The 26,710-nt window shown below is 51.0% G+C and overlaps 1 protein-coding gene across 1 annotated transcript in view; it reads right to left on the bottom strand.

The window, feature by feature from the left end:
- Positions 1-26,710, bottom strand: part of TMEM132D (transmembrane protein 132D) — a 563,851-nt gene that overhangs the window by 299,401 nt on the left and 237,740 nt on the right. The window contains exon 3 of the mRNA XM_047828139.1: positions 2,380-2,526. Within this exon, the coding sequence (XP_047684095.1) occupies positions 2,380-2,526 (147 nt within the window). The remainder of the gene's footprint in view (positions 1-2,379; positions 2,527-26,710) is intronic.

Here is a 26,710-nt window from a genome sequence, read left to right as displayed (position 1 = left end):
CAAACGGTTCACAGGATAAAGCAACCCGCATTCAGCCTTCTCCCCCAACTTCCTGGCACGCTCCTCCAGTAGAAATCACAGTTGCTGGACCCCTCCGCTCAAAAAAGTACCTTTCTCTTGGGGCGCCTGGGTGGCTCAGTGGGTTAAGCATCCGACTTCGGCTCAGGTCATGATCTCACGGCTCGGAGGTTCGAGCCCCGCGTCGGGCTCTGTGCTGACAGCTCGGAGGCTGGAGCCTGCTCCCGATTGTGTGTCTCTCTCTCTCTCTGCCCCTCCCCTGTTCACACTCTGTCTCTGTCTGTCTCTCTCTCAAAAAATAAATAAATAAGTAAACCTTTAAATTTTTTTTAAAAAAGTACCTTTCTCTGGGTTTTCCCCAACCTAGGCTTCAACACACACCTTGTCATATGCCTTACTGTTTCAAACAGGTGTACCGGAAAGGATTCACTATGTGTGATTCGCATCGTAACCCTTAGAATAACAGAGATGAGGTGTAGCTCCAGAACCGCAGCTGACCAGCATGGGTGGGGAGCCCCATGTGCACCAGGGGGCGCCGTCGGGCTGGGGCCGTAGCTGCGGACGAGACAGACGTGTCCCCAAACCAAGACGGCTTCCGCTTTTAAGCCTCCTCACCGGGCAAAGCCTTCCTAGCTGTAGCGTGAGAACCGAGTTCGGAAACACGAACCTCCCCCTCGACAGATGTGAGCACAGATAAATCACCTAATAGCATATGCATACACGCAAGCACACGCTAACACCTCCATCGTATGTATGTTCTGTAGAGTCATACGATATACGCATACATCTCAGTACACACACAAACACGTCGTGTCCGTATACACATGCAATACACTGTTTATGCGCATATAACATCAGTGTGTGCGCGTATGTCTGTGCGTATGCGCGTGCTTTTTTCCTGTCCTCTGGACCCATAGGAAGAAACAGAAAACGGACACCAGGATCTACAAAGCGATCAGGAATATTCTCCATAGGGGGTCAGGACTTTGAAGGCATAACGTGAAATTCCATTCAGGGCACTTGCTTCTTAAAACAAGATCCTGATACACAGGAGAGAAGAAAAAAGGCAAACGCCATACATTTGTGTGTTTCTGTGTATTCTGCAGATGCCGACTTTCTGTTCCATTTCAAGAAGGGTTAAAAGCGATCCTTGGGAGCCCCTGAAGTTTTGACCCACGGAAAAGAGGCTTACGCCTTGATGGGGATGAGCCGTGTTCAGAAATTTTCCTTGTTCCCTCCTCCAGACCCGGGATAAACTGAGCTAATTCTTGGCCAGGGACTCAAAAGAAAAAAAAAAATCATAAAAGTTTGAAACTGCTCAAACCTTTTCATATTTTACAGAAGATGCTCCAACTGCTCCCACTTACAACAACCTACAGAGGAGAGGGCAAGAAAGGAAGAGAAAACAGAACAGACCAGTCGAGAGCCCTCCCCCCAAATTCCTCTCCTCTTCTAGTTAAGAATCAAATAACCTGATTGCCTGCCTAACTACCCACCTGCCTCCTACCCGTCCTGCATCTATCCATGCATCCACCCGCCCAGGCTTCCTAATTTTTGCTAACGTCACAACGCAGAAGAAACCTTTCTAGGTGACAGTGTCACAGCCATCAGTTGGGATCCACGACCTCGAGATCAGAGTAAGTAAATGGAAAGAAAATAAACGTATTTTTCCAAACACTTGCGCGCTGAGGTCTAATCACCTGACACCAGAAATAACGTGTTCATCTGCTTGTTACTTTCCAATGGTCAGTAACATAAGGAGACCAGACTAGGGATTCTCCAGAGCCCCAAATGAGGCTTCCGGAAACAGGAATAAAAATCGAGAAGCGCTGAGCTTCCAAGTCCCTCTGCCCAGCTGTGAGTCGACGGTTTCTAACTTGCTGGGTATGAGACACAGATTCCAGTTTTAATTGGCCTCTCGGGTGACTGACAATGCCCTATGATCCCACAGCAGACACTTCCCCGTGCATCGGAAAACGCGTGCGCACCAACACAATGGCGTACGTGATCCCGGACTCTGCACGGCAAACGCGGAGTCCGTGTGCCAGAGATTCACACGCTCTCGTGTATAAGGCTCACAGGACAGGCCGCTTCATCAGAGATGCCCTTCCGGCCGGAGGGAGGCCTCGGCGACGCGTACCCCCAGCTGTAGGTTAGATCCCACCTGCGCGGAGCAGCCCCTGCGGGTGACCCCGGGGCTACGCTGGAATTTTAAGGAGGGCCAGTCTGCAGAACAGCCCCCCTTCCCCAACGACGGATTCCGCCCGCCTCTCTGAGAAGCACAAGGGTTACGGACAGACGGCAGGTGCCGGTGCGGGCCGCGGTGCGAGTCTGAATGTACCGCGGGCCGCGGGGACTCACCCGGTTTCCGAGCCCGCGGATTTCTTCTGGCAGAGGATGACAGCCGGTGCGTACTTGCCAGTGTGCTCCGTGCCCTCCGTGACCTCCCAAATGGAAGGGCTGCTGGCTCTCACCCCCACGACGCTCACGCCTTTCTTCACCTTGGCCCTGGGGAGACAGAGAGAGCACAGCTCAGACGGCTCTGGGGAACCCCAGGGGCGCCGCTGCTTCTGGGACTGGGGAACCTACTGCAGGCGTGAGCCTGTGTTAATCACATCCTCGCCACCTCGCCGTCACCTTGCAATCCCTCTGTCCTGGCGGCCCCCCAGCTCTTCCCAGCTTTAACAGAGGAGCTCGGACGGTGCACGGACAGTCTGCAGGCACAGAGGGTCAAAGCCGCGCTCGTGGGTGGATTTAGTTTAAAAAAAAAAAAAAGAGAGAATCACCTGCAAACCTCCAGACCATGAAGACTGAAGCAGAAAAGGGAAATGAAGGAAAACGGCGTAGGCGCGTCCGCTGACCGTCTCCCCTGCACCAGGCGCTGAGGACGCCTCGCCTGTATTGGCTGATGCCCTAACGATGTCCTCAGTTCAGAGTGGGGGGCTGCAGCTCAGACGGGGTGGGAGCCCCAGGAACGCAGGTGCGGAGGTTTGAACAGACCCGTCGACTCCCGTGCGAGCCCTTCCCACCCCACCGTCCCCGTCACGGCTGCTGTGAGCAACTGTGCACCATGCACCGGGCGCCCTTTACGGGCCTTGCGGCCTCACCTCTACGATCCCACGTGCCCGTGGGGCCAGTGCCGCTGTCATTCCCCCCCAGCGGCTGAGGACCCGGGCGTCACCCAGCTCACGAGCAGGGAACCCGGGTGTTTCGTCACCTGGCCGGGCGGCCACGCAGGTCGGGCCGTGCCCTGTGCTACCCTTAGCATCACACAAACCCACAGAACTCAGGAGCCACGTACTCTGATCCCACGCACGTCCGCGGCCACTCAACACCGGTCCGTGCGTGTCTGGAGGTCTCACGCCCACCAGACTTTACACGAACACAGATTTCCTGATACAAGTGTGCCACCGTGTACACACTTGGCACGTGCACACACGTGCCTCCCTACACACACGCGTGTGTCATCCCATGCCCGTTCACTCGTTCTTCCCCGCCGTCCGAGGCAGGGGGCAAGTCATGTGCCCAGAGCTCTGTGCCCAGACAGGAGGGGCCTCGCTCCTTCCCGAGAAGCTGGTGGGTGAGGAAGGAGGTCCTTGCCTGCCCTTCCTCTCTCTCCGACAAGTTTCAAGTGGAAAATCACACAGAATGGCAAGTATGCAGGAAAACGCGCGAAGCGTGGCAAACCGTCTGGTCTACAAACCGGACTCGTGTTCGAAAGTCGTGCGTGTGGCTGGGTTTGCTCCTCCTGGTCCCCCCGGGGGGTGCGGGGGACACACAAGGGGCTTTGCAGCCAGAGCAGAGGAGGGACGAGCACACAGTCGGGGACGAGACGGCCCGGGAGGGGCAGACTCCGAGGTGCACCCTCCAGATGTGAAACCGCTGTGCCTGCACGGACACGGAGGCCGGGCGCCAGCCTCTGAAACCCTGGTGCACGCTCACACCATGCACACGACCTCCCACAGAAACGCCTTCAAGGCGCACGGTGGCACAGAGCCAAGGGCAGCTCTGAGGCTGCCGTTCTAGAAAGGCGGGTGGCAAGGGTGCCCCTGGCTGGCATCCAGGCACCGGCCTTGTGGGCAGGGGGATCCCACCATCCCCTGAGGAGAGGGTCCACTGTGCCCGACCTGTCTGCACAGACGATACAGTTTACGTCCGACACCTGCTTGCTTTCTGGAAGCCTGGCATTACGGTGCGTGCCAGCCAGAGGCGCCTAGTGACCAGCCCCCAGGGGACACCCTGGGCATCCAGGCTCGGGTCAGCTTCCTGGGGTGGACGGCACTTAACACGTGAAGCCACAACTTACTGCTGGAGGGACTTGGGGCGTCCACAGCGACTCCCCGGGAGAGGGCCGTGGGCCCCCCCCCCAGACCTCACCCCACACGTCTTTTCCCTTTGCTGAATTACTGTGCTACCACGAGAAGAGGCATCGTCTCTCATGGGGGACCCTCGGTGCTGAAGCTTGCAGTTTTAGGAGTTTTATGGACAGCCTTGTTTCTGCATGAAAAAAAATAGCATGCTTTCTGTTTTAAATAATCCTCGTACAAGCCAACACTCGGAATGCAGTCATCTATAAACCGGGAAGGGCATGCGGTAGGCCGGGAAGCCGTCTCGTTTTCCAGATACTCCGGTGAGATCGGCAGGTGAATAAAGCTATGATTTCTGCTTTGCGGGAACTCAATTAAATAGCAGGCAACCGGGAGGTGGCGGCAAAAAAAAAAAAGTTCAATTCACTGTGGACAGCTGCTATTATACGGAGATGAATTCTAAGGGCCGTCCCATTATTGTGCACTGGAATTTTATTGAATCAAATTTGCTTTAAATAAATAGGTCATCATCCTGGATTTGGTGATCTTTTCATTCTAGAGGACACATCAGGGCATAAGACTTTTCTGATACAGGACAGGCTCACATGTTTCTTACAGTTTATTCACAAGTAGGTCATGTGGAGCTCTGACAATGTTTCTCCCATGAATCCTTTTTGAGTGCTCAGGAAGGACCTGGCTGACGATTTAAGCTAGGAAGTACCCAGCTTTTGTTGCTAATAATTACTGCAGCTACCTGAAGTTATAATGAATGGCGTTATTTCTAAGGGGACACGCTTTCTGAAATTTAGTGCAGGACGCTGGGAAGTTGCCTCTCATAGACACAGAACATTTTCAGGAGAAGAGACACATTTCGAGGACGTGTTTCAGATGTTCCGAACTGAAGAATGGATCCTGGCTCCAGAGAGAGGGCGAGTGCATTTCAAGTACGATGGCGTACAAGAAAGTGGGTGGTCATTCCTCGAAGACACAGCTGTGGCATATACTGAGCACGGTCTGCCTCAGGTGAATCATTTTCACACAGTGATCTCCGAGCAGCCTTTTGGAACCATTAAGATCATTCTTAGGACACGTGCACTTTGGTTTCACTGGGCTTGAACCAAGTGCTAATCCCTGCCTTGGTTTATGACAAATGAGTCACTTGTATTCATTAACGGAAGTCTTACAACCTACTTGTGGCTCAATAAATACAGGTTACGTTGACAGCCTCATCACACAGAGATAAACAGGGCACTTGATTTCCAAAGACACTCTGTTACTCTGTCGTCCACGTATACTTGAAAATGTATCTACCATAGTGACAGGGAAAAGTCGTAACTTCCGCCCACAGTAGGCACATGTACTATGGATCGATACGGGTAAAACCTGCTCGGGTTCACGGTGTGCTGTGTTTTGAAAACACAACTGAGCTGCAGTGCACATACACCCACGACTATGTGCACGCATCTGTATATGTATACAGTTAACCCTGGTACAACATGGGTTTGCGGTACACATCCACTCACTTGCACATGAATCTTTTTCGATAAAGACAGCACACGACCGTAAATGTGTTTCCTCTTCCTTATGGTTTTCCTAATAACGTTTGATTTCCTCTAGCCTATCCTACTACAAGAACACAGGATACAATACAGAGGACACACACGGAATGTGCTCATCGATGGTGTATGTTTTTGGCAAGGCTTCTGATCAACAGAAGGCTGTTAGGAGTTACGTTTGGGCGAGTCAAAGTCATACTCGGATTGTCAACTTTCCACCAGGCAGGGGGTCGACACCCCTAACTTCCGTGTTGCTCAAGGCTCAAATCTACACACATACGCATATGTGGACACACACATGCACACAAATAAACGTGTGTGTGTGTGTGTGCGCACATGTGTGTTCCAAGTACGGCATCCAGGAACCTGCTGGAAAACAGCTAACGGAAACAGCCGGGTGATGTCTGCAGCGCATGCTGGGTGACCCAGCTCCCCACACCCAATCTCTCCTAGTCTGGGTGACACAAGACGCCGCTCACTCACTACCCTGGGGGATTTGGTTAACGGCAGCCTCCCCCATTCGCTGATAGAAACCTGTATTTCCCCACTGGTTCAAAGTCCGGTGAAAACCGTTTGGGGCCAAAGCAAAGCTTCAAAAACAAAAATTCCCCTCCCGTGTTTACTTGTTTCCTCTCATTCACTGTGGAAAACAATACAACCTGCCCCATACGCCCACGTGCAATGGCCATAGTGCCGTATTCCACAATCACGCACTGCTTCTGTGGCTAGTTGACCAGGAACAGTTTACGACAATGAGGCTCCCCACCGAGTCCGCGTGCTACAGGCACAGGGCGACCTTCTCTCCGTCCCCGCGTCCTGGCCCTGCCTCGGCCAACGAGCACCTCCGTGTGCTTGTGAACGACGTTATTAGCGGTTCTGTGTGGACCGCGTGACCCTGGGCCCCTCTTTCTGCCTCTGGAAAGTGCTTGGCTGAGTCTCCGTGCCGTGGCTGCGGGACGATCCCCAGTACACGCAGTGGCATTACGGAAAAACTGAATCCTGTGTACGTAAAATCGAAATGTGAAGCAGCAGGTTCCAAATACTCAACTATTATTATGCACTCATGCCAGTAAATTATTTCAGCATTCACCCTTAACACGGGCATATTCATTTATCGGTTTGGTACCTGGACTACCGCAGCGTAAAATATACAACAGACACACGACGGGATGTCGAAATGACGAGAGGAAGGTGGACGTGTTGAGGTCCAGATTCTCCACCGTCTCGTGGAATCACGCTGCCCACCCCATGGGGGGAACGTGCACGAGGAAGTCCCGCTCAAACTGACGCCCAAGTGCAGGGTGGATAAAGGTGACGGGCAGAGGTCACGTTCCAACGAGGCGGGGGGGACGGGTGTGGCCGAGTCTCTGGCCAGCTCTGTGTGTTCACAGCTTCCCGAGGATGAGGGAACCTGTGTGCACGTGGCCAGTTTTGGGGTAATGCTAAATTTAGAAGGAAGGCCAGTCACTTCACGGAAAACGGTTTCTGACGTCACGTCACCAGCGAGGGACGCAAGGGACTGCACGCAGACGTTCCGGCTGTCAAAGGAGCACCCTGTGGAGAACACTGTAGGACAGACGATACACATGGGCAGGAGTCTGTCCCCACGAGAAAGACGTATCTCCAAGAGCCCCAGGGGGGCTCCTTCGAGCCTGGAGTTGGGGAGGCCTGGGGGGTGTGGCCTGGGGGTGCCAGGACCCACCGCCAGGCAGGAGGGGTGAGGGGTGAACGGCTCTCAGAAGATGGTTCAGTTACTGGACACTATGAGGCCCTGCCTGTGGTCTGTCACCACTAGAAAGGACCAAGTCAGGCTGGGAGCTCCGGCCTCGCCTGCGGGGCAGAGTCCTCCCTCCAGCTGCCGTGCAGGCGCGGCCGAATGTGCAACGCTGGAGACAGGCCAGAGAGCCCCACTTTTAAAAACAAATTTTGAAAACACCATCCTGGCTTTTCAAAACACGTGAGGACTGGAAGCAGCCAATGTCGCCAGCCTGTGGCCTCCGTTAGCTGGGACTCTGTAAGTCAGGCCTCTTCAACTTGCGCACTGACCAACCCCGGGGCAGCATCACTCATGTAGATCATGATGTGAAGTGAGGTTTCCTAGAGTTGAGCAGTACACAACCTGCACAACTGTATTCAGCTGCTTTCATTACATGCTGCTTTATTTACAGATCATCCTGGTCTCTCTTCTTGACTAGCTCCAGGGACAAATAAAATAACTTAGAGCAGGGACCAGTCTGGCTACCAACCAACTCAGGAGAACCCAAGGAAGGCAGAAAACCAGAGCGTTACATCTTGCTTGGCCCAAAGGGTAAGCAACATGTGATGCCAGGCAGGCTGCTGGCTCTGATGACGTCCCGTTTATCCTGGGGCCTCGATAACTCAGCACTTGTCCTCCTATTGAGCCTGGCCCCTGGGCTTTCTCTGCCAGCCCAGACAGAGGCTGCACGACTTTTGAAAGACATCTTCGAGGGGCGCCTGGGAGGCTCAGTTGGTTAAGCGTCCGACTTCGGCTCAGGCCGCGATGTCATGGTTCATGGGTTCGAGCCCCGCGTCGGGCTTGCTGACAGCTCAGAGCCCCTTCTAGATTCTGTGCCTCCTTCTCTCTCTGCACCTCCCCCGCTCACGCTCTGTCTCTCTCTCCTTCAAAAATAAATAAACATTAAAAAAGAGAAAAACATCTTCGGTCTGAGTGCTTCCTGCACCCAATCTTTAGTCTTTCTAAGCGCCTACTTTTCCTTCCGACTCTCCGTTCGTGAAGAGGGTGCCAAGGCCAGTCTTTCCCACAGACACCAGTTCAAACAGACATGCAGTCGCTAGAAACAGGACTGCCTGGCAGATGGAACCGTGCGGGCACAATGGGTGTGCGTATCACTGTCAGAAGCTGTGGAGGGAGTAAGGCTGGCCCCACTCCACCCCCCAAGACAGTCTGGTAAATGCGTGACTGTGTACGTTGACTGGATACGTGACCGAAGCAGGTCACGAATAACACAGTAAACCAAACCGTCTGTTTATTCGTTCAGTGATGCCTTCAGCAAACACCGTTGGACTTTCCAGGTGACATTCACAGGGCTGGAAATGCAAACAAGGATGAAAAAGGCATGTTTTGTATTGACAGGGAACTCATATTCCAACGAGAAAGCACACACACACACACACACACACACACGTTTTATGTTGATAAGTTCTACAATGGATTAAAAAAGGAAGACAAGGGGACAGACAGCCCAGCATAGGCGTGGCTATCCTAGAAAGGTTTAGTTTATTTTCAATGTACCTGCCCGGTGGGAAAGCCAGCAGTTAAACCAAGTGGGCCAGCAGAAGGGAGATGCGTATACGTATACGGACGGGTGTCTTCTACGCTGGATTGGTTTTTGCCTACCAGGTGACTGGGGAGGGAAACCCCCCTTGTTCCTACTGACAACAGACCGCCCCCCAACACTCAAGGGCACTATTTGCATGCTCCACAGCTGATTATGTGAGCCCACTGTCCATGGTTTCACGGGGATCATGACGACCCCACATGAACCAGCGAGTCCCGTTTAGAGAAGCAAGCCTTGATGGAATCAGCATCCCTCGACACAGCTCCCCCAAATGATGGCTCAGCCGGATGGCGGTAAGAGAGAACAGCTCGTGACCGTTTCTAGAAAGGCAGAGTAGTTGCGTCTGATACTAAAGCAATAAACGCACATGCTCTCTGTGCCGCCCACACACGGGCACCGCCCCACTCATTCTGCGTGTGTTATCGACTCTCCCGTCGTAGACTCGCCTCATGAACCAGCAGATTTGCAAGAAGAAAGCCCTGTTCTTTCTTGAACGTCACGGACTCTCGGATATAACGGTACACCGAGTCCTTCATACAGTGTCCAGAAGAAGACAGACTTTAGCTCCCATCGTCATTATTTTTACAAAGACCTGCACACCTGACTATTTTGAATTTCACCCTCTTTCCATCTGGTCCGTGCACTAGTCAATCACTCATCAAAGCTCTGATTTTGAAAAAAAAAAAAAAAAAAAAACAACACAGCAAAAAAATACACAACCCCTGCAATCCACTGGGAGACGGGAGTGGGGACTCAAAGGTCTACGAGGTGTCCAAGTTTCTCATTTCGCCGGGGCCATCATCTCCTAGAGCAAGCAGGACCCGTATTTGCGGAAAAGCAAGTTGGGTGGGCTTCCTCGCCCGTGACTAGTCTTTGTGGACATTCGGCTGGGTTCCCTGCTCCGGGCACCGCCACGCCCTTGGCACTGTGCTGTGTGGTTCCCAGGCTTTGGGATGCGACCTGATCTCGCTGCCTGCGAGAGCCCAACCCTCCAATTTCACGACAGCACGTCACAGAGCAGGACGGCTGTCTTCTCAGTCCTTGAGGTTGCCGGCGTTTCGGAGGAATTGCTTCAATATACTTCTTTAGTCAAGGGAAACGTTCTAAGTCAAAGCCAGAGCTCTGGGCAGCAACCTCACACTTTCAGGGATGTCTTTGGGGGTTTGTTAATTTTTAATTAACATCTTTTTTTTCACTGAAGAAATAATCCAGGCATGTTGTAAATATTCAGATGTTACAAATGGGGATACGTAAAGTTTCTCTCCCTGAAGACTCACCTCTCCTAACTTGTATCTAATTTAGTGTATGTCTTCTGGGGGTTGAAACTACATACGTGTTTAAAAGTGTCTCTGGTAGGTGTTTTGAAGTAACATCCGGTCACCCAGTGTCCGTCCGATGGAGAAACAGGTGATCTCCAATCTTTCCTGCTGCCATCGGTGCTCAGAGAAGCCACACGCACACGCGCACGCGCATGTGTACGGCATAAACATCGACAGAGGGACTGTCATGCCAGAAGAGATGCCCAAGTCCAGTTCTGACGGAACTCGCCAAACTGCCGAAGAGAGTCTACCAAATCACACCGTCACCGAGAGGGTCTTACGTGCCGTTCTGTCTGCCTCTTGGATTGCCGCAGATCCGACAAATGAAACTAGTATCTAATTACGTCGGAGGGTCGTTGGATGTGATTTTCGCAGGCTTGTATTTGAAACACCTTTTTTTTTAATCAAATGCCTGTTCACATTCTTTGTCCGTTTCTCTGTTGTTTGTTGGTCTTATTTTTATTATTAATTGGGAAATCGATGTATGAGAAAATTCCCTTGGTCCACCTGGCACTTATTTTCGTGTGAGATTCTCCATATGGGTTTCGTCGGAACTACTTATTAAGCGATTCACCCAGTACCCCGTTGATTTAAAATGCCAACCTCGATACATACTACATTCGTCTGCTTATTTTTGGCTTCTCTGTTTGCCTTCATTGATCTGTCTGCCTTCTCATGAGGTGGCACTCAAATGTTTTAAACACAGTCTCTTATAACGTGTTTTAATAGCTGGTAAGGTTATTTCCTTCCTATCCCCTTTTTTCAGGGATATCTTGATGCTTATTTCAACAAAAATCATCTTCTGTTAGCATATTTTCAAAGACAGCCTTTCAGTTTTAAAGAAGAGAGAGAGAGAGAGAGAGAGAGGTGTGCCCCTAAAACATCCCTCTCTAAAATTGAAAATAACACCCAGCAGGCAATTATGGGGTGATGGCGCACGGCAGAAGTTCTGCCCCGAAAGACAAAAGGGAAGTCTTCTGTCACTGGGAACAGGTGCCTCCTGAATCCGAACACCAGACCGGCTGCTTCCCACACGACATCCTTCAGAACAATGACATCCTCACAGGGACAGGTGGCTGACCTTGACAGTGTTCTATTTCTTTGGGCAACAGCCTTGGGTCCCAGAAACAGATGAGACTACCCACAGACAACAATTACTTTTCCTCCTTCTGGTGACAGTGACTGGGTCCAATCGGACGGGCGGGCTCAGGAATGTTCCAAGAGCTACCAGAAGAGCGTCCCCCTCCCCCCAGGTCCTCCTCCCTGACTTAAGGTGAGCGACTTCAGCCATCACACCCCAACAAGACCAAGTGAGACGTGAGCTCATGGGGTGGGAGAGCCAGGAGAAAAGAGACAGATCCTTGTTCGTATACGAGCCCTGGATCCAACAATTACAATAAAATAAATAGAGACCAGGCTTGAAGACCGCCCCCCTCCACGCCAAGCAAACACATCCATTTAAGCCACGCGAGCAAACCTAAATCCAGCTGATGTCATGAACGTATGCGAGACTCAGGTCATTTCTTCTAAGTGCCCCTGATAATCGTCAAAGAAACTTAAGAAATCTTCCTCAAAGTGATTTTCACTAACCCCCTGCCAGCCGGGAACCCCACGGTGATAACCATCCTCCTAAAGGTTAAACAGCCCCCTCCTTCACCTGGTAATTCACCTCTGACATCACGTCCCTGCACGCTCCCATCAGTTTCTAACCTGAAAGCACCCAGTCTGAAAACTGGTCTTCTGGGCACAACATTCGTACTCCACGCTATTTGACTGGTCTGGTGGGTTTAACTGTTGCTATTTCCGGATTTCTGACACACCCAAGGCGGAAAGCAAGAGTCACCAATTCCCCACCATCCCAACATTTAATCTGGTTTTTATCATTGTGAGTTCAGGTTTTATTTTTATTCCACTTTGATTTTTTACCTTTTTTTTTTTAATCGTGAAAAGAACATTGATCACGAGATCCGCTCTGTGAACACATTTTTTTTTTAACGTTTATTTATTTTTGAGAGAGACAGCGCAAGCAGGGGAGGCACGGAGAGAATCCCAAGCAGGCTCCACACCGCCAGCGCGGAGCCTGATGCAGGGCTCGAACCCACGAACCGCGAGATCATGACCTGAGCCGAAGTCGGACGCTTAATCGACTGAGCCAACAGCGTGCTACAGGGACTGTGTCTGCAAAGCCTCTACCTCCAAATGAGGTTCCGTCAGACCCTGGAGTCCGGCATCTGGGGAGACAGAACTCGGCCCCCAGCTCAGCTCACCACGGTGGGTTCTCATCCCTGTAAACCCCAGTGGGCAGGCTCTCATTCCTGCAATCCCACCCAAACACGATGGCCAATTAAAGTCTGTCTACACAACATCTTCTGACCAGAATCGGGCTGGAAAGTATCAGGGGAGCAAACTAGAGAGTGGGTCTTTCTTGAAGACATTCATGATTAAATATCACTTCTTACAAAAATTAATAAGCTTTCGTGTTTAGAGCAGGAAGTACAGAGTTTGTGCACGACCCCTGCCCCCCTACACAACCCCCCTGCTGTCAGCAGGATCCCGGAACACCCCAGCCGTATACCCCTTACCATCGATGAGCCCACAACCGTGCCTCTCCTGAGGTGTCTGTGGACTAAAAAAAAAAATCAATACGTTGCATAAGAGTCTCGTGTAAAAAAAAAAAAAAGTGTATTTGTACAAGTGCTGTTGTGAGACAAATTTTACCCCATCTTATGGGCGCAGAGAGGGAGGCACAGAGAAGTTAAGTAACTTGCTCGAGGCCACACAGCTACTGCGTGGTTGACGCTGGTTCCGGAAGCCCTACTCTGACTCCCTGTGTTCTTCTGCAACTTTTCTGTCCCTGCGGGGTACCTTCTGGCAAACCCAAGCCCGCCCGCCCCTCTGCAGGGCACACGGGGGCTGGGCGTGCGGGTACCTCTACACTGCCCCAGTGGAATCAGACCTAGCCTCACCAAACCCTGATTTAGTCACTGCGTTACGAATGCGCGGGGCAACCTGCTTCCAGAACCCAAATGTGGCTGGCCAGCACAGACCCTTCTGGCCTTGGAGTTCCTGCTGGTCTTCCCGGAAAACTCCTCTCTCCATCATCAGGGGGAACTGAGGCACGCCCTCCCTTGTTCCCGCCCCCCTCCCCCCTGTCCTTCCCACGGTCCCGCAGGCCCCAACCCATGAGCACAGAGGTGGGATCTGGTCTTTTGACACACCATTTGCGTCCTCCCTGCCCCTGGAGTATAACAAAATCTATTCGTTTGACCCTTCAGGGCTCCTCGTGGTGTTGAAACGGCAGAGTGTGGGGAGATGAGAAAGATTTTCCGAAGATTCTTCTCTCGCTCACTCCCTGACATCCTGGCTTTCAGGCTGACTGCCTCTCTGGGCACAAGAGAACCCCACTGGGGACACGAGAGCCTCAACAGCCTCAACAGAAGCCCCAGGGCTTCTGGCTGTGGAACCGCATGTTCACAGAGCTTCGAAGAGCGTGTGGCAGCCCTACAGCTCTCCCCCGTCACCGGCCACGCGTCACCTCTGCTCACGTTTTACCGGACAAAGCAAATCACGGCACAACCTCAGGAGCGATGGGAGAGCCCATCCTAGCGTCTCCCATCCCGAGGCCAGCAGATGCCTCGACTAAGAAGAAAGTCCTCTCTCCAGAGACGCGGAAGAGGAAACCCATGAATGCATTCCCAAGAATGGTCACCTTTCTCCCCTTGTCAACGAGACACCAAGGTTTAACAGAGGTCCCAGAGACGGACCGCTTCCTGAGCTCACGCGGGTGGACGGTCAGACGCGGAAAGGAAAGGGGCCCTGGGGATGTGGTTCTGTCACCTGCCCAGTGTGGCTCCCTCCACTCCCTTTGAAGTGGGGTCTGCCCCTGTGGCTCTGCTCAACACATCGCGAGCTGCACGGACACCTCCCGGCACTGGCGGAAGCTGTAAGGGTTCACGCATGTTCTCTTGTGGCGTCTTTCCCCTGGAACCCCCTGACCGTGAATGTCCCAGATGGCACAGCTCCCTCATCTGGACCCCAACCGAGGACACACCATCGTGCGGGCTTCAGACACTGAGGCCTGGGGGTTATCGGGGACGTGGCAGAACACGGACCAGGCCGTCACTTGCAAAGCCTCCTCTGTGCTGTTGTGTGGCCAGCACGTGAGGATCTGTGGGTGCTCCCTCAGCCCCGATGACACAAGAGACAGACTGACCTGGTAGCTATTGAAAGAGGTTCTGTCGTGCGTAGAACACAGATGATTCTCCAGATTCTACAGCACTGGGGAATTTCTCTGATGACACCAATTACTATTCCACACTGATATGCTTTCCCATGTTTTCCTATTTAAAAAAAAATCCCTGATAGAGGGACTTGGTTTTGTAGCCTGGGAGCGGAAGGGGAGGAGCGAATCCGTCTGCTTTCACGATGGCAAGAGGGGGTCTGTTGAAGGAGGGGTGGCTCCGTGCTGCTGCCCCCTGTGACAGCCTCACACTCTTGACGGGCACGGAGGCCGTGAGCTGGTGCCTCTGCACGCACCTGCTCCCCCGTCCCCAGCATCGAGTGCCGATCCCACAGCCGTCCCGGTCAGCGCAAAGCCAGGCGCTAAACTGGCGGACTCGGATCTCCATTCAGCTCCCCTTTGATCGTCTCGATCTGCGTGGTGTTTGGCAGACATGGAAGGTCGTGTTTCGCAAAGGCGGAGCCCGTGTCCTGCTGCCCACGCTCTTGCTCCGATGTGCCGTCGCCTCCCCCGGCGCCCAGGAGGAAGGCTGGCAGCCGTGGGGCAGTGACGCGAAGGGACCCGCAAGTCCCACGAGCTGAGCAGCTTCGATGGCTTTGCAGGATGCTTGCCTTGGGAGCTCGCGGCCTCCTCTCAGAAGGAGCCCGCTGTCTGTGGGGAGGCCCGGCCACCAAGCGGGGCGAGTATCCGTCTGACGACCCCACTGAGGTCCCACCAAATGCGTTCGGAGTGAGGCTTCCGAGGGTCCAGCCCTCAGGGTCTTGTCGTCTCCTTGGGGCCTTCCTGGCTGAGGCCCCCAGCATCACGGAGCAGAGACAGCCACACCCCAAACGTGTCCTTCCTGATTCCTGATCCACGGAAGCCGCCAACACAAGAAAAGGTTTTGTTTAGAGCATTCAGTGTGCAGTGCAGCAAGAGAAAGCAGGGGGACAGTGTTTGGACCCAAAGTGGGAACCACTGCCTACCGGCCTTGGCGCTCATCAGAGGCTTGGGTCTCTCCCTCGGTCATCTAGTGGCCGCTCACGGGCTCAAGGGTAGCCAACAAACCTTGTCTGACATAGTTTTATTCCATCGTGAGCATTTGAAACAATATTTTAAAATTACAGGGGTGCCTGGGAGGCTCAGTCGGTTGAGCGTCCGGCTTTGGCTCAAGCCATGATCTTGTGGTTCATGGGTTCAAGCCCCGCGTAGGACTCTGTGCTGACAGCTCAGAGCCTGGAGTCTGCTTTGGATTCTGTGTCTCCCTCTCTCTCTGCCCCTCCCCCACTGATGCTCTATCAAAAAATGAATTAACATTAAAAAATTTTTGTTTAAAAGATTTATAATCGAGGGGCACCTGGGTGGCTCAGTCGATTAAGCGTCTGACTTCGGCTCAGGCCATGATCTCACAGTTTTTGAGTTCGAGCCCCACGTTGGGCTGTGTTGACAGCTCAGAGCCTGGAGCCTGCTTCGGATTCTGTGTCTCCCTCTCTCTCTGCCCTTCCCCTGCTCACGCTCTGTCTCTGTCTCTCAAAAATAAAAATAAACATTAAAATTTTTTTATTTGAAATTATGACATTTCCTTTAAAGATCCAGATTTGGGGCTTGTCTTGAAACAGGACTGCAGTCCTTGGTCTGCATGACTTAATAGCACCAGCCAGCTGAGGCTGTTACCTTTAAACAGCACAGATGTTCTTTCCTCTTCCCCACTCCCCCCTCACCCCCTCGTGCCTCTCCAAACACAAACACCTTTCTTATGTCTGACCTGGACTGACTCACTCAATTTTATTAGCTGCCTGTCCCCGTAAGGCAGCTGAGTTTGGGATCCCTGCTTTTGCCTTTGGAATTAACAAAGGGTCCGAAGCTGCAACCACATCAGTGACGACAGATTCCAGTAGTCTGATTACAGTCCCGTGCCACGAAAAAACAAAGAGAACCCAACACCCTCCGATATTTTAGTTGGGGTGTAGAATATTTTGCCGGTACAAGAGTAACATACATGGGCACAAATACAGACAGGTTAGACCTTTTCTGCCGGAAAGTCCTTATGCGTAGACTAGTGAGGCTTCTCTCTTGCTCTAAATTCCTTCCCACAAGGGTGAAGAGTGTGTCTGTTGAGGCCTGAGAGGGAATGAAAAAACTGTGTTTGGAAAGAAACGTAACAAAGACATGATGAAGGTAAATCCATACGTCACACGGACAACTTCCGACCAAACTGTTTAAACGTACAGAGACTGGCAAAGGAAAGACTGAATTTGCAATGGAAAGTTACATTGTAACGTGTTTGCTCCTGTATTAAATTCTATCTATCCATCTAACTATTTAACTATCCATCTATCCATCCATCCATCCATCCATCCATCATCTGTTATTTACCTATCATCTATCGACCATGTATCTCTACCATCTATCTATCCTCTCTAGTGATTAACTGCCTCCCTTTTAGCTCCATGCCTGCTTTTTAAATATTTTTTGTGTGTTTATTTATTTTTGAGAGAGACAGAGACAGTGTGAATGGAGGAGGGGCAGAGAGAGAGGGAGACACAGAATCCGAAGCAGGTTCCAGGCTCCGAGCTGTCGGCACAGAGCCCGACGCGGGGCTCGATCATGACCTGAGGTGAAGTCGGACGCTTAACCCACTGAGCCACCCCAGGGTTTTTTAAATTACCCTCTCTTTTCTGAATCCACAATCCTGATAGCTTGCCCCTCCATCACCACATTCATCCCTGGCAGAGACACCCAGAAAACGTTCCCATTTGTAGCATCTGGTTATCTCCCAGCAAGTGACTCTCCTTCACTGGAAAGAGAGACCTGGAGACCAGCTCCCGAGCAGCCCGCAGGCTTATGGTGAGGAAGGCATGGGGGACCTGAGTCCATCTTGCTGGGATGTCTCAGTGATGCGGACTCCAGCTACAGCGGGGCCTTAAGTCACCAAGCCCACGTTTCTGAGACACTGAAAGCCGGACCCGCTTTGTTGCCTTCTCCTATTCCTGACGGGGTTCCGGCCACGTGGATAATCCTCTCCTCCAGCCCCATCACCGCTTCAAACTTCCAGTGCCCCAAACGGTACGTTCCCTCCAGCTATGTTACTGTCTCTGTCCTTCCAAAACACCAAACATCCTGCCAATTTGTAGGCTGTCAGTAAAAACAACGACAATAATAGGAACTGCTCCACCTCCCTAAGCCCAGCAGAGCGCCTTCTCTTCCAACTTGGAAAGGGAAGCCGATTACTCAGAACTTAGGCGGCCTCATTGTTGACGGGGACCCGACAGCTCAGTGGCACCGATACAGAGCCCAGGAACGCACTGTATGCATGGGGACGTATCTAACCTCCCTGCCAGAACGAGAACGCCCTAAGGAAAAGGGCGCTGGGCGTCAGGCAGCCCCCTTTCGCAGACCCAGTCTGCAGGTGGCTGGTCACCCTGGGGTGACCTCTGGGCCTCCTGGATGTTGCAGAAGAGCTGAATCGTCTGCTAGGCAGTGTTACAGCCCGTTAAGTACACACACGTTTGAACAAGACATTCATTTCACAGGTTGTGATCTGTAAAAAAGATAATCATCGGGGGGGGGGGGGGAAGGGACACAGATTCTGCCGATAGTTCATATTTTGTTTATATTTCAAACCGACATGCAGAGAAAGGGAGGAGGTACGGTGATCTGCCAGTCGCCAGGCCTTTCCCAGTTGTCAGCACGCCTCTGCCTACACACTTCTTCTCCCTCCCAGACCCTGAACGGGGTGAAAAGCAGCACGTAGAGATGAGCAAGAACTTGTTTACTTATATTAGATAAGTGAGAAGATTCCTTGACATTCTCGTGTTAATGGGTTATACTCCTCCCTGTAGAAAACGGGATAAAAATACAGGTAGGCATAAGAAAGCCAGACGCGCACGTCAAAATGTGATCGTTGAATCTTGGGGGATTGGGTCCCGGGTGGTTTACGTGTTCCGCGTGGTCTCTTCTCCATCACAACACCAGTCGTCCGTCATACGCACACAGGACGCGTGTCCTCAGGTGAGGTTGAGAGGGTGTCTGTCCCATGGAGCGTCACTCTCTCTCTGACCCCTCTGCTTCCCTATCCAAGTTTCCTCCAGAAGGATGTGGGGTGTGCGGGGCCGTGGGAGGAACGCTCCCCCTGTTTTCCGATGTGGTCCTCCTAGAACGTCAACACCTTGTAGCCGTCCCTCCCACCCATCACCTGTCCGTGCACCTGAGTGGGCGGAAAATGTGTCACTACTGCCTCACCTCAGCCTCTACTCCGCCGACACCTGGCCACCTGCACCTGTATCCACACGGAGAGAGGTCTCTGAGCACCTTCTTCACCTTGTGAGCTCAGCCGGAATCCTAGTGGACCCCTCGTTACCACGGGGAGGCTCCTGTCTCCCCTGGGGACAGAGTGGGGCTCTGTCTCCCAAAGGTGTTCCGGTGTGAAGCACAGGGTTGTCTCAGCGGCGGTTAAAATCGCAGGAAAGACCGCAGACGTTACTACTAGGAGGGGGCCCCCTCTGGGACAGCGGCAACCAGAAATCATTTTCCAATTTGACTCGGTCCTTTTAGACACCTGCTGGTCCAATCATATACTCTGAAAAAGTACTGTGCAAAAAGGCAGCCCCCTCCCCCCCAATCATGTGCATCTATTTAAATTTAAAATAGTTAAGAGAAAATAAATTCAGTTCCTCACTTTGCACAGCCACATTTTAAGAACTTGAGAGCCACATGCAGACAGGGGCTACCAAAATTATACAGTACAGGTAGGGAACGTTTCCATCACCGCAGAAAAAAGTCATGGGACAGCACTGCGCGAGAATAATTTTCTATGCTTCCCCAGGCACATTTTAAAGCTGACATTTAAAATTTTCCCTCCTAAGCTGCAGAGGTTGAGATTTTCAGTATATTGTAACTATTGACATTTAAAATTAAACTGTTATATCATTCTTTTAAAAGTATTCACTGGAATCCAAATACCATGGTGATTTGATACTCACCATTATTCATTTTAAAAAAAACATGCAGAAACCTCTTCTTTCCCAGACTCGAATTTTATATTTGTTTTTTTTTATCCTTGAGCTTGCATATTCATTGTCTCTTTCACTGAATTTTACCCTAATGTGTTCTATTTTTTATGTCTGAAAGTCCTTTATTGATCACTCTGTCATATGTCTCTGCAACAAAAATACGTATATGAATTCAAATTCATGTTTTGTCTTGTCCACCAGCCTCTAAATGTGGGTTTTAAAATTCTAGATTGAGATTCATTACAATTGGATTCAATACACACTCAAGCAGGGGCGGTCTAACTTTTAAAGAACAGTTATTCAACGCGAGACAGGGAGGGAGTATCAGAAATGCAGTGATTCATGGTGGGCGTGGGCTTACATGCTGTCTTATGCCAGAGCAACCCTGGCTTTAACTGGCTTAAAACCGCGGATTTATTTTCTTGCTCATACTTGAGGTTCTATGTGACCAGAACTCAGGCTGGTGGAACCCATATTCTGGTGATGTCATCGCTACCCGGGACTTCAGAATTTCCCAAGCCCAGGAACACAGAGCAGGACACCTCACCTTGACTTTCACAGATGCATCCACGCGGAAGTGTTGGCCACAGCAAGTCACATGGCCACGGCTTCCCGCGTGGAAACAGGGCCTGCAGGGCTCCGCCTCGACTTGCCCCATGAAGCAAGTCTAGCACAGTCCAAGCAGAAGGTCTTTAAGAGGAGGACAGAGAAACCACTAGCAGGCTGGAAGGAAGCGTCGGGAAGCGTCCTGCCTGCAGCAGGAATGGGGGTGACTTCCAACCCTAGCTCCCCAGCCTCCGGGGATCCCAACAATCTCCGCGAAGCCACAGGACAACAGCACATTCTTTTCTACTTTCCAAATCCTCACGCCTCTCCTCTGCAGACTCTAACCCAGCACTACAGGAAAAGGAGGCTGGGGACACAGCGGTGTGGGTTCCTGTCCTAAGATGCAGAGAAGAATATAGAAGGGGGTGCCGGTCACCATGACTTGGTAAGAGAGATCCCAGAGCAGGGACACTTCCCTCAGTTACAGCACGTGTCCGTGGATCACCGGAGGCCCTTCGTTTATGGCAAGAATGAGATGGGCTCAGGGTCAGTTCGGGTCCGACGTTTTGTGGACGAGGTCCTTGGAAACGCTGAACAGAGTGCACTGTGATACAGTGATATACCTCGAGGCTTTGAGGGAGAATGTGAGGACGGGCACCTCCAGCTTCGATGCTTCCTTGGGTTCAGTTTCAGGGAAGAGGGCTTCTGGAAGCAGAGAACTCCGCCAACAGATTTACTTAAAAGGAGTTATGTCTGTATGCTCCTGGAATGGTTTTGCAGAACACCAGCCATCCTCACGGCCGAGGGAAACACCTCCGGAATTTAAAACTTCCCTCAGGAATCCAAGGGGGGACTCATGTTCTGCTAGGTGAATAACCACAATGCGACCCACCAGCACATAACTGGACTCACTAGCTGTTTTTCCCAACAGGTGCAGAGGCTGTGAGTGCTCTGTGTGTGTAAAAGTTTATGCACCTGACAGGCTACATGAGATCAAGCCCGAGAGAAGAGATGGGAATCTGTGTGCTTTTTTTTTCTTTAATGTTTACTTATTTATTTTGAGGTGGGAGGGGAAGAGAGAGAGGGAGAGAGAATCCCAAACAGGCTCCAGTCTAACAGCACAGAGCCCAACTCAGGGCTCGATCTCACAACCCTGGGATCATGACCTGAGCTGAAACTGAGAGTTAGCACTTAACTGACTGAGCCCCCAGGAGCCCTGGGAAATCTGTTTTAATTTCCTTCTACTTCACCTAACATGCAGAGGCCACGATTTAACCCAGAACCTTCTTCCTCCCTAAATCCCAAGGGTTCACTAACAGCTCTTCTGCCTTGGGCTCTCAAGTACAGCACATTCCGGAAAGCCAACTGGGACAGAATTTTTGACATGGAGCTCACCTTCTAAGACTTCAATTCCCGTCTCATTATTTTTTAATGTAGAAAGAAGAAGCATACATTTGCTTTCTGCCACATAAATTTAATCAAAATCCAAAGATACAAGGAAATTTTCATATTGACAACCTGCTGGTAAGAAAGGTATGTAGGACCCAGATGCCAGGTTCAAGTCAAAAGAGAACCACGAAGGGAAGTGGAGTGTGGATGGCAAATGGCCAACTGGAGAGGCCACAAAAACGCAGGAACATTCAGAGAAGATATATTTTTGTTCAGTAGGAAGAGTCTCCTAATGCTCAAAGCAAACTGAAGTTTAAGGGGCAAACCCACGAAATGTGGAGCCATGGAGATTTCCAAGGCCGGGTCTCAGATCCATTGATGAGCACGGAGAGATCCAAGGTTTCGGTGAGGAAACGAAAGCACAGGACGTGGGTATCCCGTGTGCCAGGCACTTGCTAACTGCTGGGGAAACAGCAGAGCACAGACCAGCCCTGGTTCCTCCCGGCACAAGTGGGAATGAGCCAGTCAGGGGACGCAGACCACAGTGACAACGCCACCTACAGAGCGGGCACAGGAGCTCGTTGCTTCTTCCCACACACGCACACCCGGGGCCAGTGCCTTCTCCCTCGGGGACAACCCGCAGAGGCTGTACCATCAGGGGTGTTGACGGATGCCTCACTTGGGGAAGAAAAGATGGAAACTCCCCTCCCAGCCCCTCCCTGTGCTTCCCTGGGAGTGACGTGTCACTTCCCCTTATCTGTCCCTTAGTCTGAAAAACCATATGATGGGGGAGAATATCCCACTTCTTTCCAGAGGAGATTTGAGCGAGCGGTAGCAACGGCCGGGAAAGGGAGACAGACGCTAAAGGATTAGGTGATGAAAGACAGCGGGGAAGAACAGTCTCAGGTGCCAGGAGGACGTCGACGGGGCCTCAGTGTGGTGGAGGAATTCACAGAATGCCTCTCTCTCGGGAGAGGACACAAAACGTGGACTCAGAACAGAGCTGGTTGGGCGAGAACCCAGAAACCACCACTGAGAGTCAACGGCCTCACCGCTATGACTCGACCTGGACCCTAACTAGCCTTAACTTGGGATCCACACTCTGGACCACTCTACCAACCAGTCTGTGGGCACCTCAGTATGTGAAGGTCACTCCCAAGGCCCAGGCCATTCTCAGTGCTTTGAATGCTCCTGCCGGGCTTCTCACGCAGCAACAGACGGCACCCCTAGTTTCTCCAGAACGAACCTCATTTACGGCACACGAGGCGTGGAATCAGTGCTGTTCTTAACAGGAGAAGGCTCTGAGCTCTTTCATGACACACTAATAGTTTCACTGATTGAAAATCCGCAGCAGACAAGAACTGGGAGTCCCTGAGACGCTGCGGAGTTGGAATAATTTATGGAGAGCGGTCTGGCACAACATAAGCTATTTAAAGCTGCATAATACACCCGCAAACTCTTATTAGGGGCCGTGGTTTTCAACCCTATGAGACAGAAGCCAGTTATCATTATGCATCACCATGAAAGCAGATTAAAATTAAATCAATTTGTTTATCTCTGGGTTCTCCGCCCAATTAATGGTTCAGAGCGAAAGGCATTCTGTCCAGATACGAGGACAACCCGCTTTCAAACCGAGATATTAAAAATATAAGCCTCAGAAGGTGTTGGTGCTCAATTTAATTATCAAAAGGGCAGGAGACTAGTTGGGCCTTCGCTTATGAAAGGTCTGTGCTGTGAGTTCAGAGCTGGGCCTTCCAGACACCATCCACTTGAACTGAAAGAAGGTGATAAGCTTCTATGTAAATTAATTCACAGCACAAGTGGATTTCTCTCCAGAAGTAGAAATGCCACTTGATTTTGATGGCTTTTGTGTGCGTGTATATATGTATGTATATATACTGACACATTTTTAAAAGCGAAACACTAAAACTTTGGATATATTCCATATTTATTAAGGAATTCATCAAATTTAAGAGGATTTCGGTCTCAACTAACCAAAGACTTCTCCAAGGTCCCAAGCCCCTGGCTCAAAGGTGCTTGCTTCTGAGTGTCAGAAATCTGTTACAGATTGTCCACTGGACAATCCATGTCTGGGTAATCCCGAGTTCCCAAATCACCTTTGAAAGGTGCCATGGAATTTACCAATTCTTCCAGAGGAGAATTTAATGGATCTGGGGCATATTCTACTCTTAATGAGGAAGAGAACGTTGCTGTAAACTCGTTTCCTCAGTTGGAAGGGTTCTGCTTACCAGCAAGCAATGGACTTTCCATGAAGATACGGAACACATCACTGACAGACAGATAACCAGAGAGCAGAGAACAGATTACAACAGGTGACTGTGAGAAGCCCCCCGTCCTCTGCGCTTCCTAGAACCCCAGGGAGCTGTACAAAGATCCCAGCCTAGCAGAAGGAAGTCCCGGATTCCAACCCAAGACCCAGCACCCAAGCTTTTCATCCTTGGGCAATGAGCCTGATGACCTCTCTGAACCCGTTTCCTCATAAGAAACATGGTTAACCACAAACTCAATCCAAGTACGGGGTTACCTTGAGGATCAGCTTAATACTGCATATGTAGAAGACCTGAACCATGGACATAAATTTCCACCCTTCCAGAATGCATAGAGCTCTTCTTTGTTTGTTCTTTGATGTGGTTTTGATCGCAGTGCTTCTGGTGTGAGTGTGTCTGTGTATGGATGGAGCTGTATGTGGATATCTTTCCCCCCATCCTTCCGTCTTCACTTTCCCCTAACCCTTCTTGAGAAGGGAAGAGAGAAGATTACATGACAGACACAGTGTGGTCAGCATAACCGAGCATTGCAGCAGACCCGTCAGGAAGGTTACAAGACGGACGTTTATGTTTCTGGTAGATATTTCATTCTGTAAAATCTGAAGGACCCAAGGCCTCCTCCTGCAGTGAACACCAAAGATCAGATGAAGTTCCCCCCTTGGGATGGATCGAGGACCCGGGGTGGGAACAGCACGACTGGGAAAAGATCTAAGACTTCGGGGGAGGAAGGAGAGAGACACCAAACCCTTACCCGAACGCCTATCTGAACTGGAGTCTTCCATCTCGCGGCGAGAACCAAATGGTTTAACAAGTCCTATGTGACAGGAACCAGTCAGGGCAGCCATCAATACTGACGCGGCTGTCCTTGACCTGGGACAGCGTCCTTGACCTGAGACAGTGTCCTTGACAGTCAAGGGAAATGATAGCAAATAAAGCATCGGACCACTGGCCGAAAGGAAGCAGGTGTCCAGTCTGGAAGACGAACAAAAGCGATTCTTACACGTCAGTGTTATTTCGGGTATACCGAAGGCATTTCACAGGATTTGCACTTTCTGCTCCGGGAGAAGCTGGTATGCCTCCATTTTGGCGATTATCTAGTCAACCTGCCTTATTTCACAGACAGGAAAACCACGGGCGGGAGAAGCTGACAACGTCTGAAGTCAAGCACTCATCAGCAGCAGCGCCGGCCTTCCGAGCTAAATCTCCTCGACTTGCCGAATTTATTAAAGAAAAGCAGGCATCTTCCCGATAGGCCACGTGACAGCTCCTACCAAAAGCCACGGCACATGTCACAACACGGTGGCGACAAGATCCAATGGAGAACGGGAACATGACCAGACAGCCTGGTGCTCCCCGCAGTGTCGTCGTGGCATCGTCTGGGACAAGGACATTTTTTCTCCTCCTCGAGAACTTTGTGGACAAAGGGTCCCACAACCTCCTTGGACCACTGTCCTGACCATCCGCTATTTTTGCCACTCAACTTTCTCTTACACTTTTTTGGGGAAACAGTGCACTTCTGTTTCCCTAGAGGACATTTCCATCACCCCCTCACACCCTGTGGCTCCTGGGAAATGACTTCACTCTTAGGGGACTGAGTGACAAGAGGGCTCTTGGTGGCTTACGTCAGTGACTCTCCGAGAGGGATTCCCCACACTTCCAGCGGTGCTGCAAAGTCACAACTATTTTCGTAAGAAAACAAAGATGCGAATTCACATTTCTCACTGTGCCGTCCTTTGTCCGAACGGTGCAAAGGCAGCGGTGGGTGAAACTGCTGTCAGCTCAGCACGGATGGAGGCGACGAAGCCAGCTCTGCTGGTAGTTATTATATTATTCACCACAACTCGCATCGTGAAAAATGCCAACCTTACTCCAGGACGTCCATGATGCAACAGTAAAAGTCACCTGTTTTTGTTAAATGGGTGTCCTTGAGATCACATCTCTTTAATATTCTGTGTGGCAAAACACACAGGCCACCTCTACTACCTACGGAGTTCTGGTGGCTGTCTTGAGAAACACGTGTGCGCCAGTCTCTGAACCACAAGCTGGGCCAGCTAGCTTCTTCCCTCACAAAACACCATTTTCACTTATGAGAACGACTAGCAAACCACGGTCATGCAGTGTGGGTATGTGACAAACATCTTCATAATGAGCGAAGTCAGTACGCCACTTTAAGACAAAAAAACTCACAGTTTGTTCCCGATGACCAAATTACAGCTTTCAAGCCAAAACTGCCAATTTTGGAAAACTGTTATCTGCCACTGTGATTCTGGAAGCTTCTTCAATACATACAGGCTTTTCCTGATGACACTGGTGCTGGTATTCAAAGGAAAATGTGGATGTGGGGTACTGCAAAATGGAACGGGTCCACACTGGGAAGTCTTGTATAACTGGAGAGTCAGTATTTTCCAAACAACAAATGTATGATGGCATGCCACAGTCAGGCGTGGGCAAGGGAGACACTCAAGTCCCAGTATCCGCATTGCAGCTCACCTTCCAGAAGCCACTACATGACAAGTTTTGGTGTAGTATTAAAAGAACACATATATGCAGTGCTCTGAAAAGGCTATTAAAATATTCCTCTCTTTTCCAACTACATAAACCTGTGAGGTCCAACAAGTCTATCTATACTTCAATAAAAGTCTTGACACGAGCGAGCGGTAAAGAGAATCGAATTACTAGGCTCAGACATTAAAAAAAACCTGACCAACTTGTAAAACAACACCGCCTTTGTCATCC

The sequence above is a fragment of the Prionailurus viverrinus genome, chromosome D3 (genome assembly GCF_022837055.1).
Source record: "Prionailurus viverrinus isolate Anna chromosome D3, UM_Priviv_1.0, whole genome shotgun sequence".
NCBI classification, from domain to species: domain Eukaryota; kingdom Metazoa; phylum Chordata; class Mammalia; order Carnivora; family Felidae; genus Prionailurus; species Prionailurus viverrinus.
The sequence above is the reverse complement of the archived record's forward strand: the minus strand, read 5'-3'. Positions and strand labels throughout refer to the sequence as shown.